This window comes from Nothobranchius furzeri, chromosome 4 (genome assembly GCF_043380555.1).
Source record: "Nothobranchius furzeri strain GRZ-AD chromosome 4, NfurGRZ-RIMD1, whole genome shotgun sequence".
In the NCBI taxonomy this organism is placed as follows: Eukaryota; Metazoa; Chordata; class Actinopteri; order Cyprinodontiformes; family Nothobranchiidae; genus Nothobranchius; species Nothobranchius furzeri.
In genome coordinates this window covers 83,180,391-83,194,662 of record NC_091744.1, presented here as the reverse complement: position 1 = coordinate 83,194,662, position 14,272 = coordinate 83,180,391, and the positions used below count along the sequence as shown (strand labels likewise).

General features: G+C 41.6%; 1 protein-coding gene across 1 annotated transcript in view; it reads right to left on the bottom strand.

The window, feature by feature from the left end:
• The window catches only part of nrn1la (neuritin 1-like a), a 116,799-nt gene that overhangs the window by 24,846 nt on the left and 77,681 nt on the right, over positions 1–14,272 (bottom strand). The window contains exon 4 of the mRNA XM_054733384.2: positions 10,468–10,618. Within this exon, the coding sequence (XP_054589359.2) occupies positions 10,468–10,618 (151 nt within the window). The remainder of the gene's footprint in view (positions 1–10,467; positions 10,619–14,272) is intronic.

Sequence of the window (14,272 nt, the reverse complement as noted above, 5' to 3'; positions counted from 1 at the left end):
CTGTTTCCTAGATTTCCTACTTTCTAACTAATCAGCCAAAGGGATCTACCGAACGCAAAAAAAAAAAAAAAAAAAGCTTAATATGCGCCGGGGCACAGATTATGAACTCAGCTGAAAAGTACATGAAGTACCAGAGAATATGGCTGATACGAACGATCACAAACGAATTACTTAGTTTTAGTGGAGCGATTTTGTGAATATAACAGCGGCCGCACGCAGGACGCAGCTGGAGGATTTGAGCCGTCACCGCTGCGTCCTCTCTGCTCATAGAATGCTCGCAAAGCTGAGTCCATAAATGACGTCATATATGTGGATACTGGATCTTTTTTCAGGCTTCCCGCAGTTAGAATTTTTAGGAAACCCACATCTTGATTCTGGGTTTAAAAATGCATTGTAATTACCGCGTTACTGACAATTGTACCGAGTAAATATTACCATTTTCTTTCCCTGTAATGCCTTACATTACCACATTACAGCAAAAAGCAATGCATTACAGTAATTAATTACTTTTGTACCGCGTTACTCCCAACACTGGTTGTGACACTATAAAATTTCTCCTCAGCTGAAGGTGAAGTTAGAGGATGCTTTTTAACTCTCTTTGCCTTCCTCGTGTGCTCTGTCACTTGATAAAAGTCCTCCACACAGTTGTAAATTCTTTCTTTTGCTTTGAGCTTTTCCTGAAGCCTCCTGTCTTCCAGCTTCAGTTCTCCTGATTGTTGATTTTGGGGATTGGGGAATCTTTGAGGATGGCAGAATGTGAAGGATTTCTGCATCATGGGAGAAGAGCGCGTGTGAGGAAGCATACATTAGTCTAATAAAATAGAAGGAGTCTTCTGATGAATCCTGTGGAGGAGAAATTCAGAGAAGAAGAAACTGACGTTTTTATTTTTCTGATAATCACCATCTCTAATGGACCAGAAATGATGAACAGAATCACAGAAAATATAACATCAAATAAAGGAAAAGTTAAACACACGAGCTAATGTACCGATCTTGTACCGACACCGGCAGGAGATGCCTGAAACACCTCCCCAGGGAGGCGTCCAGGAGGCATCCTGACCAGATGCCCAAACCACCTCAACTGACTCCTTTCGATCCGGAGGAGCAGCGGTTCTACTCCGAGTCCCTCCCGAATGTCTGAGCTGCTCACCCTATCTCTTAGGCTGAGCCCGGCCACCCTACGGAGGAAACTCATTTCGGCCGCTTGTATCCGCGATACAAATATACTAATATTAATGGACATCCGTAATAGGAATTAGTTCCAATTGGTAAGAAATAAAAGGGTCTTCCGGTAAAATTAACAGCTGACTCCAGCTCTTATTAAACCTTTTAATGAACACAACTGGCCAAACAAAATACAAAGTAGAGGCTCTTTCATCTAAAATCCCCTCATTCTCTTTTTAAGCTTCAGCTAAAGGTTACTGTTTAATTCTACTCAGCCTATTCTCTCTCTTGTTTAGCCTCACATGCTTCCTTTTCACCTCGGCGGATCCACGGCGAGCGTTGCGGCTGCATAAAGCCTTTTGTGAACATAAGGAATAAAAGCAGCGCGGCACACCAGGGACTGCTCTGACAGTGGAGCAGCCTTGGCCTAGATGCAAATCATCGCCTCTTATTCAGAGTGCTTTTGTGTGCGTATAAAATCGGACGGGGTGTGCCTGAGCCGGGGATCTTTGGGAGGGGGCTGCCGTCTCATTAGGTGACTCTGACAGAAGCGCTAAAGCGCTAAAGCTTGTTCCTGAGAGGATGAGGGAAGAAAAGATTAATAAATTGGAAGGATGGAAAGAGGTGAAAGAGGAGACTAAGAGAAGCAAGGACAGAGTGAGGTTTGTGTGTGAGCTCTTATAGACCCGCATTAGGCAACCCTCACACTTAGGTGGCAGGATTAGTGGTTTAATTGGTACCTGAAGGAATAAAAGAGACAACAGTGGAGTGGTACCAGGATGGGGCTGCAGGGCCGTGGTGACACAGACTCACAGTTACACAAGTTGTTGTTGTGAAGAAATCCTCATGAACCAGTTCTAACCGGTACTAATCACTACGGTACAGCGTCTCCGGTTGTCAGCGTCAGAAAAGCACTTTATAAAGAAAATAATGAATCATCACTAATCAGATAGTTTTCTTATTATTTATATTATTATTATTATATTATTATCATTATTATCATGTTTTTTAATTGGCAAATAAAAAACAGCACATAAACCAGTGAACATGAATCAAAAAGTTTCAAAAAGTGTTGATTAAAAGTGGAAACAAATAGAAAAAAGGAGAAACCATTCAGGAAATTAATAAAATTATATAAAGGAGAATAAAACTAAACCAATCAAATAGTATTAAGGAAAAAAAATCACTAAATATAACAAAAAATAAATAAACTAAGAAAAACCAAGTGTTATAAATCACCAAAACTAAATATGATTTAAGATGAATAAAACAAAAACTACAAAAACATAAATAAAAGAAAAAGACTAAACATTCAAAAACATTATTTACATTTAAGTAAAATAAAAAGTTTTAAAAAATATAAAAGACTAAATAAAACAAACAAAAAATTAGACTTTATGAACTTTAACCCTTGACCAAATGCTTCTGCCATGTTTCCTGTCAAAGTTTTAAACTACGGCCATCTGATGTTGTGTAAAAATGGAGAGAATAACAATTTTGTTTGTTCGATCTCCCAAAACATCAGTAAAACCATTAGCTGTGGCGGCCATCTTGAAATGGGCTGAAACCAAAACCTAATCAGCTGAGACTGACGGTTGTATCCTGAGAGTTTGGCTACCTGGACTTGTCATGCTGTTGGCTTTTTCAGTAATTCATTTAAAATGCAATAATATACGGAAAAATTCCAGATTCAGAATTCCTCCATTTTTTTAAATCTGGAGTTGGGTTGCGGGGTCAGCAGTCTAAGCAGGGAGGTCTAGACTTCCCTCTCCCCAGCTCCTCCAAGGAAATCCCATGGTGTTCCCTGGCCAGCCGAGAGACTTGGTCCCTCCAGCGTGTCCTGGGTCTTCCTTTTGGTCTCCCAGTTGGACGTGCCCAGAAAACCTCACCAGGGAGGCGTCCAGGAGGCATCCTGACCAGATGCCAGAGCCACCTCAACTGTCTCCTCTCGATGTGGAGGGGCAGCGGGTCTACTCCGAGCCCCTCCCGGATGACGGAGCTTCTCACCCTATCTCTAAGGGAGAGCCCAGCCACCCTGCGGAGAAAACTCATTTCGGCCGCTTGTATCCTCGATCTCGTTCTTTTGGTCACTACCCAAAGCTCGTGACCAAAGGTGAGGGTAGGAACGTATCAAACTTCAGATAATCCAAAAACTAGGATTTTACATTCCTTCGAAGCTGCTGTAGATGTGGAGTAAAATAAGCATCTGTCTGATTCAACAACTAGAGACCTGACAAACGCACATTGTTACAGAATATTGTAACAATCATTCTATTAGGTTACTCCCAGACGACTTAAATGTCATGCTTTGTAGATCTCAACAAACACGTGTCGCTCAGAAAAGGGAAAATCCTCCCCAGAGTCAGTTTCTCTGAGTAACACACCACCAGTGGAGTAACAACTACATTCTGCACGACCGAGAGCGTGCACGAGCCCCTCTTCAGTTTGCAGATGGTTCTTTCATAATGCAGAGAGAGGAATTCTGATCAAAACTCCAGTCCCGGTTCATTAAGTTACGACTTAACCTGTCGGCCCTGCAGAGCAGCAGCTTCATCAGGCTGGAGCTGCTGCTTCAGCCTTGCCAGCTGGGACGACTATGGGAATTCACTCCGATTGTTTTAGTTTGGGAAATGTGACAGAAACTGAACTTTCTGATCTGTAATTCCATTTTAAGATAGTTCCCACATTCATTTCTCCATCCTCGTGGACCAGAGGACCTCTCTGGATGATAGATGACAAAAGGTGTGTATAAATAGAGCCGTGGGGGTGGAGGTGGGGTGGGGGTGATGATGGATGGCTGCAGGATGTAGAAAAGTAAAATTGTAGGAAAAGGAAAAGAGGGAAGAGGTGAAAAATCCATGTTTTCATCAGTTTACAACCAGGGGAGAGAAAAGTTCATTTTGTGTTTTATTCATTTGAAATTAAAATAAATTAAGGTTTTCATTGTTTTACAAAAAGACCTTTAATGGTAACTTGAATTATTTTGTCACCGACTGATTCAAATACAGCCAACAAAAAGTCACACACTAATATCTGGTTGGGCCTCCTTTAGCTTTGATTACGACACACACTCGCTGCGGCGTTGTTTCGATAAGCTTCACCAGATTTATCTCCATCCAGTGTTGCATCAATGTCTCACCAAGATCTAGCTGCATGAGCCTTATAGTAAATAGAGTTTGATTGTATTTGTTAATGTTCAAAATGTTGTTTGTTTTGATGCAATCTTGATATGTGGGTCAATCAAGTGGGAGCGGAAATCCTTTAAAGTCCTCATCAGTTCACCTGTGTGATCTGCTTGAAAGGGTGGCTTTCAAGCAGATCACAGAATACCTCTCACAAAACTGTCTGCTTGACCCTTACCAATCTGGGTTCAAAAAGGGCCACTCTCCTGAAACTGCTCTGTTAGCAGTGATGGAATCCTTAAAAGAAGCTAGAGCGACTGCCAAATCCTCAGTGCTTATCCTGCTCGACTTATCGGCTGCATTTGACACTGTCAACCATGGCTTCCTTTTGTCCACACTCTCTAGCATGGACATCACAGAGAAAGCACACGCCTGATTTGAATCGTACCTCACAGGACGATCATTCAGTGTATCTTGGCTTGAACAATCCTCTACCGTGCACCATCTTGCCACAGGAGTCCCCCAGGGCTCTGTACTAGGAACTCTTCTCTTTGCCATATACACCACCTCACTGGGTGAGATCATTCGATCGCATGGCTTCTCCTACCACTGCTATGCAGACGACACCCAGCTCTATCTGTCATTTCCACCGGACGACCACACTGTCTCTGCATGAATATCAAACTGTCTCTCTGACATATCAAAATGGATGAAATCCCACCATCTCCAACTCAACCTCTCTAAAACTGAACTACTTGTCATCCCAGCAAAACCATCCATACAGCACAATATCTCAATCCAAAATGACTTCCTATCTCTGGCTCCTTTAAAGGCAGTTTGAAATCTGGGTGTTGTGATTGATGAACACCTGACCTTTAAAGATCATGTTGCCTCTGTTGCTCGTTCATGCCGCTTTGCGCTGTATAACATACGAAAGAACAGACCATACCTAACACAACATGCCACCCAGCTCCTGGTGCAATCTACTGTCATCTCCCGCCTCGATTACTGCAATGCCCTTCTAACTGGTCTTCCAGGCTGTACTGTGAGACCTCTTCAAATGGTCCAGAACGCAGCGGCGTGTCTGGTCTTCAATCAGCCAAAAAGAGCACACGTCACCCCTCTGTTCATTGAGCTCCACTGGCTACCGCTAGCAGCACGCATCAAGTTCAGATTGCTAACACTAGCATACAAAGTCCGAGATGGTACGGCTCCCATCCACCTGAATCCTCTTGCAAAGGCTTACGTCTCGGCCCGGCCACTCCGGTCATCACAGGATCGTCGGCTAGCAGTGCCTACACCACGCTCAGGACAATCCAGACTCTTCTCATGCATCGTTCCACAAATATGGAATGACCTTCCAAGCACTACCAGAACAGGGGCTTCCTTTTCGACTTTCAAGAAACTCCTGAAGACCCTGCTCTTCAGAGAGCATCTTCTAAACTAGCACCCTCCCTGGACCCGTCCCCCCTCTCTACTGTCCACTCCTTGTTCCCTCCTCTCCATGATTGATGTCAAGTTGTTGTTGTTATTGTTGTTGTTAGCCTCAAGGGCAACATGCCGATTATCACTTGTAAGTTGCTTTGGACAAAAGCGTCTGCTAAATACATAAACATAATAAACATAAGAAGCGAGTGCCAGAGAAATGGGGCGCCGCACTATTTGTTGACCGCATAACAGATCGCTGAGAATCAAGTGAATCCAGGATGTTGACAACGTGAATGATGTAACGGTCGTTACGTGGTGTATTTTTTTGGGGGGGGGGGGGGGGATTATAATCAATAAGATGATGATTCTATATAAATAGAATATCAACTTGATTGATCTTTGAATGGTTAACCAGAAGAAAATTGGATTCTTTGCTTATTCAGTGACCATAAACACAGTTCGTATTCATTCAGAGTCAAGTGTATAATTAAAATAAACTTTATTTTCTAGACTAATTATGATACTTGACAAGTTATGAAATGATGTGTGATGGATTAATATGTGTGGATGGAATGTGATGTGTGATCAGAACCTTTGTATCTAAAAGAAACTTAGTTCTGGGTGTGAAAGAATTTGGTCTGCTCTAAACTAGAGAGTTGATTATTAATAAAACAACATCAGACGCAATTTTGCTGTGTCTATGTACCCCAAATGGTGACTCCCTTTTGGATCCGAGATGTTGGGGGGGTCGGGTGACCCCAAGGCACTGAAACTCGTAGATTACCCGCAATGCGACCAGGTCAGTCCAGTGTCGTCTCCAGGTCACAACAAACAGGTGGACTAGTTTTGCGTCTCAGACGGACTCTTAAAGAGTACTGTGTCAGCTTTGCAGCGTGCAAACAAGGTTTTGACAGCTTGTCAAAAGCTTTGACGGTTCAAAGAGGTTTCCTTCGGATTGGCCACTCCGAAGTTCTGCTCAAAAACTCAACTTGGCTCAACTGAACTGAACAACTCGGTAAGTCATCTGAGTTTTATTAATTCCTATGTTATGATTTTCTGGCATTTCACTTTGTGCCATGCTAAGGAGGTTTTAACGTCAGAAACACTCCTCCTTCAGATTTGATTTTGTGGATAAGAAACTTGCTGTGTGTCATGAGATTACCTTGACCTTGTCATATGGTCATGTGCATGAGTGTGTGAGCTTGTCAAGTCACGTACGCTGATTATTAGACAAATGGATATTGCAAGGACACATTCATTTCAGCCTTATTAATTTAGGCACAGATTAACCAAACCATTATTATTATTCAACCATTATTGTTCGTTCAACCATATGATTATTTAATTTTAAGTTGAAAAAGTTCACTTTTTATTCAGAGTGGAATCCAGCAGTCTGAGATAAGAGGAAAGCTTGAAGACCTTGGGAGAACAGTTTGTTGACAGAATATTATCTTGTGTGCCAAGGCACTGCAGAATCTTCTGGCTTGTAGCAGATAGAATTTAAAATCCACTCAGAAAATTGGATTATATCAGTATATGACCGGTCACTGTGTAGGTCAATATGTAGGTGAAAATGGACCCTTTCTGGACGTTACAATGATACAACACAGAAGTTCAAGTATTAAAATTAATTAACCAAGAACCAAAAGAATCTCAGTCAGTTATTGTTCAGCGCCACTACTGGACCCTGTCTCAAACAAAGCAGTGTCTGAGTTACGTTTCCGGGAGCCGCTGGAACACTAGCATTGATGATGGTAGCGTCTGACCGCTGCACAAAGGCTTCTCCAACACATCCCAGAGATTCTCACTGGGGTTAAGGTCTGGACTCTGTGGTGTGAAAATGGTGTCTCATGCTCCCTGAACCACTCTTTCACTATCTGAGCCTGATGAATCCTGGCATCTTGGAATGTGGCCGTGCCATCAGGGAAGATGGAACAACCTGGTCATTAAGGATATTCAGGTAGTCAGCTGACCTCATCCTTGGAGCACTTCCTGTTGCTGAACCTAGACCTGACCACCTGCAGCAAGCCCAGATCATAGCACAGCCCCCACAGGCTTGTACAATAGGCACTAGACATGATGGGTGCATCACTTCATCTGCTTCTCTTCTTACCCTGATGCACCATCACTCTGGAACAGGGTCTATCTGGACTCAGACCAGTTTTTAATAAAGCGTTGGACAGTTCTGAACCCAGTAGTTGTGACGGAATGAAATGACTGTTTCCCCTCTCCTCTGACACAGAACTAGTCTGCATGAGTTATGGCCTCAAGGTCTCATGCATTTGCTCTAAACTGCTTCCTTTCCAGCTCAAGAGAACAATGAAGAAAAGGACTCTCTCCTTTTAATAAATCAAAGAACTCTATTTTTAATAAAGCTAATCAACCAAAGTGTTAGTCAATAATAAGATGTGACCAATCTGTGAAATCAAAATATTAATTACGTTATTATAATCCTATAGAATATAATAAGTAATATGACTTTTAATGTTTCCACTAGGACTGATCTCACGTAGCGTTAAAAGACATGACACATTGCTTTCACTGATCCAATCAGAATCTGCCAGATCTGACGGAGGCGTGGTTTTGGTGGTGCTTGGTAAATCTGTCATCTTTTCATTCGACCATAAACCAAAACATCCGAAGTATAAAACTATGCCCACGCCATCTTTAACGCCAGTTCAAAGCGTTCTAGAGAAGTTGTCGGAGTGGCCAATCCGTGACTTTCCTCTTCAGCCGAAAGAACCAACGACAAGCTGGATAAAATCTGTTGTTCCACCTGCTGCAACGGTTCCTTTCAGAATAAAAGCTGAACTCACTGACCTTCTGGGTCCATCTGACGCTGTCAACCAACTGTCGCTTTTTACCTGGAGACAATCCAAAGACTAGTTTGTCGTACTGCTGACGCTGTTTCACCGGCTCCGGTACCGAAAGGGGGGTTTGAGGACCTGGCATTCTGGATCTGTACGGAGGTCTTATCCTGAAGGGTATGTGTGGAGCGACAACATGGCGTCGAATGTGTTTATGAATCTCCTAATGAAAGCTTAGCTCAAGACATCACCTTCATGCCCACCAGAACTAATCGTTTCTTCGGATTTGCTGGTTCTGAACAGCATTCCACACTACACCGCTCTCCGTCTCATTCACCTTAGTTACACCATACATTTAGTGTTAAAGTTAGTCTAGTTTTAATTTGTTTAGTAATAAATCTTTAAACTTTTACAACCTAACTTTCTCTTCTGTTGTCTCTCAGTCAATACGAAGTGTTACATAATCCCTGCAATAAAAAGTTCCAATCTCCTTGTTAAAAAGTACCCAAGGACATATAAGGTTGATTCCATATTCATTATGGAATCTCATGTCTTATGGGTCATTAAATAACCTGTAAATTAATTCATTACATAGTCGTTTCTGCATCTCCTTAGGTGTTTTCTCTGCTTGATACCAAAGATCTGACCCTTCTCACACAGACTAACATCTTTTCCACCACCACCAGGTGTGTCTTTCCACTTGGTTGTTTAGAACATGAGAAGCAGCTCATTGCACCAGTTGTGTTCAATAACTTGTTGCAGCTGAAAGATAATCGTCCAGCAGAAATTATCCAATAGGAGGCTCCTACCTGTCTGCTTAGGTAAATCCAGGTGGAGACTGGTTTTAGCAGGGCAGTGTATAAACATATATTGGAGTCAAAAATATTCCAGAAAGGAAATAATGGCAAAAAGTTTTTGAAATCATAAAAACATGGTTGTTTGACGAAACGTGTTCATGATAATTCCTAAAGTCTGTGATCACCTGTAGCCACACCTGGAAGGGATTTTTCTTCACAAACACATTAAAAGCAAAACCACATTAAAGCTTCTGCTGCAGCATAAACCTTCAGTATGATAAAGTTTAATTAAAACTTATTTTTTCCTGATTCTGTCAGTGAATTGCATTTGTTCAAGGTAAATCAGCTCCGAGTCGGAAGTCCTTGACGCCTCTAAAGGATCTTGGAAAATGGAAGACAATCCGTAACACGACTTCAGATTCTTACAAGTGCAGCACTGAACACACAAACCCGGCCTGTTGGTGTGTTCTGGTTCATGACCTTCTGTTGTTTATTGAAGTTGAAGCTTTTGTTTAAATCCGGATATTTCAGACTGTCATGGATAAAACTTTACCTCCTTCTGTTGCTTGTTAAAGGACTTGAATCAGAGGAAGTGTAATGTGTCGGATTTATTGTGAAATGAGCTTCCTGCCAATTTGTTCTGGTTTCATTTGGTAATAACGTTGAGGATTTAAGGCGTGCAGTAAATGTTGTGTCTTTACAGCCTCAGAGTGATCACACTCGGGTCATCTCAGCGCCTCTTAAAGTCGTTACAGTCGGCCATCTCTGTTAACACCTCTGCAGATAAATATTCACGCAGAGCTTTTTTTATATGAGGGATAACCACCCAGGAGCCTCTGAGAGCCAGGGCTTGATTTGTGGTGTTGTAACGCAGCCATCGGCCGTATCGATATCAGATTGCACACCCGCTTTGTGGAATTGTAAAATTGCTTATCTAAACTTTTCTTTGCACCTCATTTCCAGCTCGGATAATGTGGATTTCTGTCCCCAGAGAGGCCCTGTCTCGGTTTTCTGAGCCCACCCAGCCAAAGTAACCGGACACTCATTAATACTAAACGAAGCGCTCTGCAGCGTGTGAATCCTAAAAGTCAGCAGACTCTGGGTTTGGTTGTGTTGTGTCATTTGCTGCCGTTTGTGTGTGTGACCGACCTGCAGATCGAGTGTATCTCGTGCGTGTCCTCGTCTTTGTGAGCAGTTTCCGCCAGGCTGTCGCCCAGGGCCATCAGACACTGGGCGAAGCCCTTGTAGATGGTGTGACACCTTCTGGGTGAGGCTGCAGTGATGGGACTCGGGCTCAACACTGCAAAAGAAAAACACAAATTCATCTTCATGCTGCATTTTAGATGAATTAGATGATGTCTCAGATGGGGGGGGGGGCGCAGATGCTCTTGTCCCAAACAACTATTAAATCACAATAAACCCCCAAGGGGGAAGAACTCTAGTTAGGGACAAGCAGGTAGGTGATGGGGGGGTTTCAAGATATTATATATTTTTATAATATGTGATCTTGTTTTATTTTTTTCCATGGTTGTAAATTGTCCTTGCGTGTCAAGAAAGGTGCTTTTAAAAAATATATATTATTATTATTATTAGTCCTTGTTCATTCCACCATTGTTGAACGACACAATAACTAAGAACACGACAGTCTCAAAAAGTTGTTTCTATTTATTTTTCCTATTTCACCTAAGTCTCCCTGTTAAGTTTTAATTGTTAAACTCAATTTTGTGTGTTTTGATATTGAAAACTTAAAACTGCTTGTTATTTCAACAAATGATCATATTTTCCTCATTCTCGTGCGTTCAGTCGACTTAAAAATGCAACTTAGATTAAAAAATGACCCCGCCCACTGTGAAAGCTGCAGTGGGTGAGGTGCATTGTGGGTAGTCATGTTCTTAGTTATTTTGTTCTAATTTGAGGTGTTTATGCACATTTATTGTGGGCGGTTGTGTTGTTCTAAGGTTTTGCTTTGTTTAGTGTTCCAAAGGTGGAGTTATTTGTTGTTGTCATGTTGGCACTGAAGTGGAAGAGGGCGGTCGTAGGAATAAGAACGTTGTGCCGTTTCACTCCACTGCACTAAATAAAGTTGTATTTCTCGCTAAATGCTCAGGACTCAGCTCCCTGTGTTGTTTGAGGTGTGAGTTAGCCAGCATTTTTCAGTGTTGTTGTTAGCTTCCTGCTTCACCGTTTGCCTGTATTGGCATGGCAGCTGCCGTTTTGATAACACAAGTTCAAACAATTAATCCATTTGTTCAGTTAACAAAAACTTTTAATTTGAATGGACAACCATACATGTCTAACTCAAATTCATAAGTTAACATAATGTAGAATTGTGTGTATGTTAAACAAGACAAAATGATTTTTCCACTTTGTAATCGAATAAGATTTGTTGTTTTGACTCACAATATACTATTCAAACAAAGCGTAGTTATTATTTATGATATTTGTACAACTTGACATATAGAGTTGAAAGAAAGTGTTCATTTAAGTTGACGTGACTCAAAATTTTAAGGCAGCTGTTGAACTTTAGTTTTTAAGTTATTCTGGCCTACAATTTATTACAGTGTACCCACAATGCACCTCACCCACTGTAGCTTTCACAGTGGGCAAGGTCATTTTTTTATTTACAAATTGCAGTTTTAAGTCGACTGAATGCACGAGAATGAGGAAAATATAATCAATTGTTGAAATTACAAGCATTTTTAAGTTTTCAATATCAAAACACACAAAATTGAGTTTAACAATTAAAACTTAACAGGGAGACTTAGGTGAAATAGGAAAAATAAATTGAAACAACTTTTTGAGGCTGTCTTTTTTTTTTTACAGTGCAAGCTTATGGAAGATCTAACCGTTTCTCCGTCCAGTTATTTGTGTTTTACACCAAGATGTAGTGAAAACTGATCAAGAGCTGCTCAAACCTCCCTAGATTATCTCTACTAGGTCCAGCTGAGCTACAAATGACTCAGCGCTTTTGGATCTGATGAGACCAGAGAGCATGGCAGAAAAATTGGTAAACTAGACCCTTCTCAAACTGTGACTGGAAGCTAATATAAAACAGGACTGCAGACCCTCAAATAATCATTCAGGAAAACTATCCTAACACCAGAAACAACAACAAGTCTATCGTGTGACAAGCAGCTCAAGCAGCGCCGTGTCAGCTGTCAGTGAGGACACTCGAGGAGAAAAAGCAGATCCGTGATATGTTTACTTTCACCTCCAAACAGACGGATGGATTCAGTCGGGATGTGACAGGCCTGATGGAAAAGCATTCTGACTTCTTCTTAAATGGCTTTAATCTCCGATTTTGTCGAACGTTCGATCTGATTCCTTCATTCTCAGATCAAGGAAACAGAAGAATGAGTTTATAAAGGATGTTTTTGCATTTGGAGTTATTTTTCTCTCTCCTCTGTTCAATCTGAACATTATTTAGTCTTTTTGAATGAATTGGTTTAAAACAGCAAAAGTATATTAATTTCACTTATTAAATTCCCAGTTTATGAATTTTCTAATTCCCAGGACTTCCCGTCGTTGACACTTTGGATGCTTTGTTTGCCCAACCTGAGTCTCTCCTGAGGACAGGAAGCACTTTAATAGCCTCTGGGGTTGAAGTGTTTTTACTTCTCAGATTGAGCCAAAAACAAGTTTCACAAACGCGACACCTTAAAAACGTTTATTTTTTAAATTAGACGCATCATCAGCTGTTTCAAAGGTGTCCATTACTCATTCTAAATGTCAAAGAAGAAGTAGTTAGATCAGCCTCATCTGATGAAGTCAAAAGAAAAATCATCAGCCGAGAGTAAAAGGTTTGGCTCACATTAGCAGGAAGTCAAACTTTGAATCCAGGTATGTTCATAAGGATTCAGCCTCTGATGACACCTGAGAGAGAAGACGGCGTTTCTGATGGAGGACAGACAAGCAGTTGATAAATAAATCATTAGACCGTCTGACGTGTGTCAGGAAAAACAAAATCCACTGTCACTTCACGCCACAGCTGAGAGGTGACGGGTTGAAGCACAAACACGTGTGACTGACACAATCTTTTTTATTTGGATTATTTCTGCGTGCCGTGTTTTCCAGCCTCCACCTCCTCTCTGAACACTGGTGATGGAGAAAGTTGAGACGAGGGGAGCAGCTGTGAAAAGTTCTGGCAGCTTCTTTTTTTTGCCATCTGTTGCTCATTCCCGTCTTTATTTGAAATCATCTCTTTCATCTCGACGCACGGCGGTGAATTCCTGCTCACTGAGTGATAATACGTGAGCGGCGACTTCAGAGCAACGTGAGACGGTTAAAGACCTCTCTAATCGTTGTTTGTGTGCTCTCACTCATCCCGCTCGTAAAGCTGGACTCAGGTAAATCTGTGCAAAGGATGAAAAACTCTCAGAAAGTTAGATCTTTGCACATGCAGTCCCAATCGAAAGTTTAAGACCACTTGAAAAATGGTCAAAAATCATATTTAGCGTGGTTGATCGTAATAAGGTTCCAAGTAGAGCTTCAACAGGCAACAAGAAGGAAGGGGAGTGAGACAAAACATTGTCTGAGGAACAATGATTTAAAACAACGCTTAAACTGAAACTGATCAAAAGTTTAAGACCACGCTGTCAAAAATCCCGTCGCCCAAAACAGAAATCAAAGCACCAAACAGGAGCTCCGTAATGAGTAGCTCCACCGTTGTTCTCCAACACCTCAAAAATTTGGTGGAGCGTTTCCCTGAGCTGAGTGGGAACGTTTCTCCAATTGGTGAAGATGACTGCACGAAGAATATCTACTGTCTGGAACTGTTCATTCTTGTAAACTTCCCTCATCATACATCCCCAAAGGTTATCGATTGGATCAGAGCAACCTGCAGGAGGGTCCAAAAGAGCGGTGTTATTCTCCTGGAGTTCTAATTCCATCAATTCAAAATTACTTTATTAATCCCAGAGGGAAATTCAATCGTTTCAGTACACACAATTCTGAG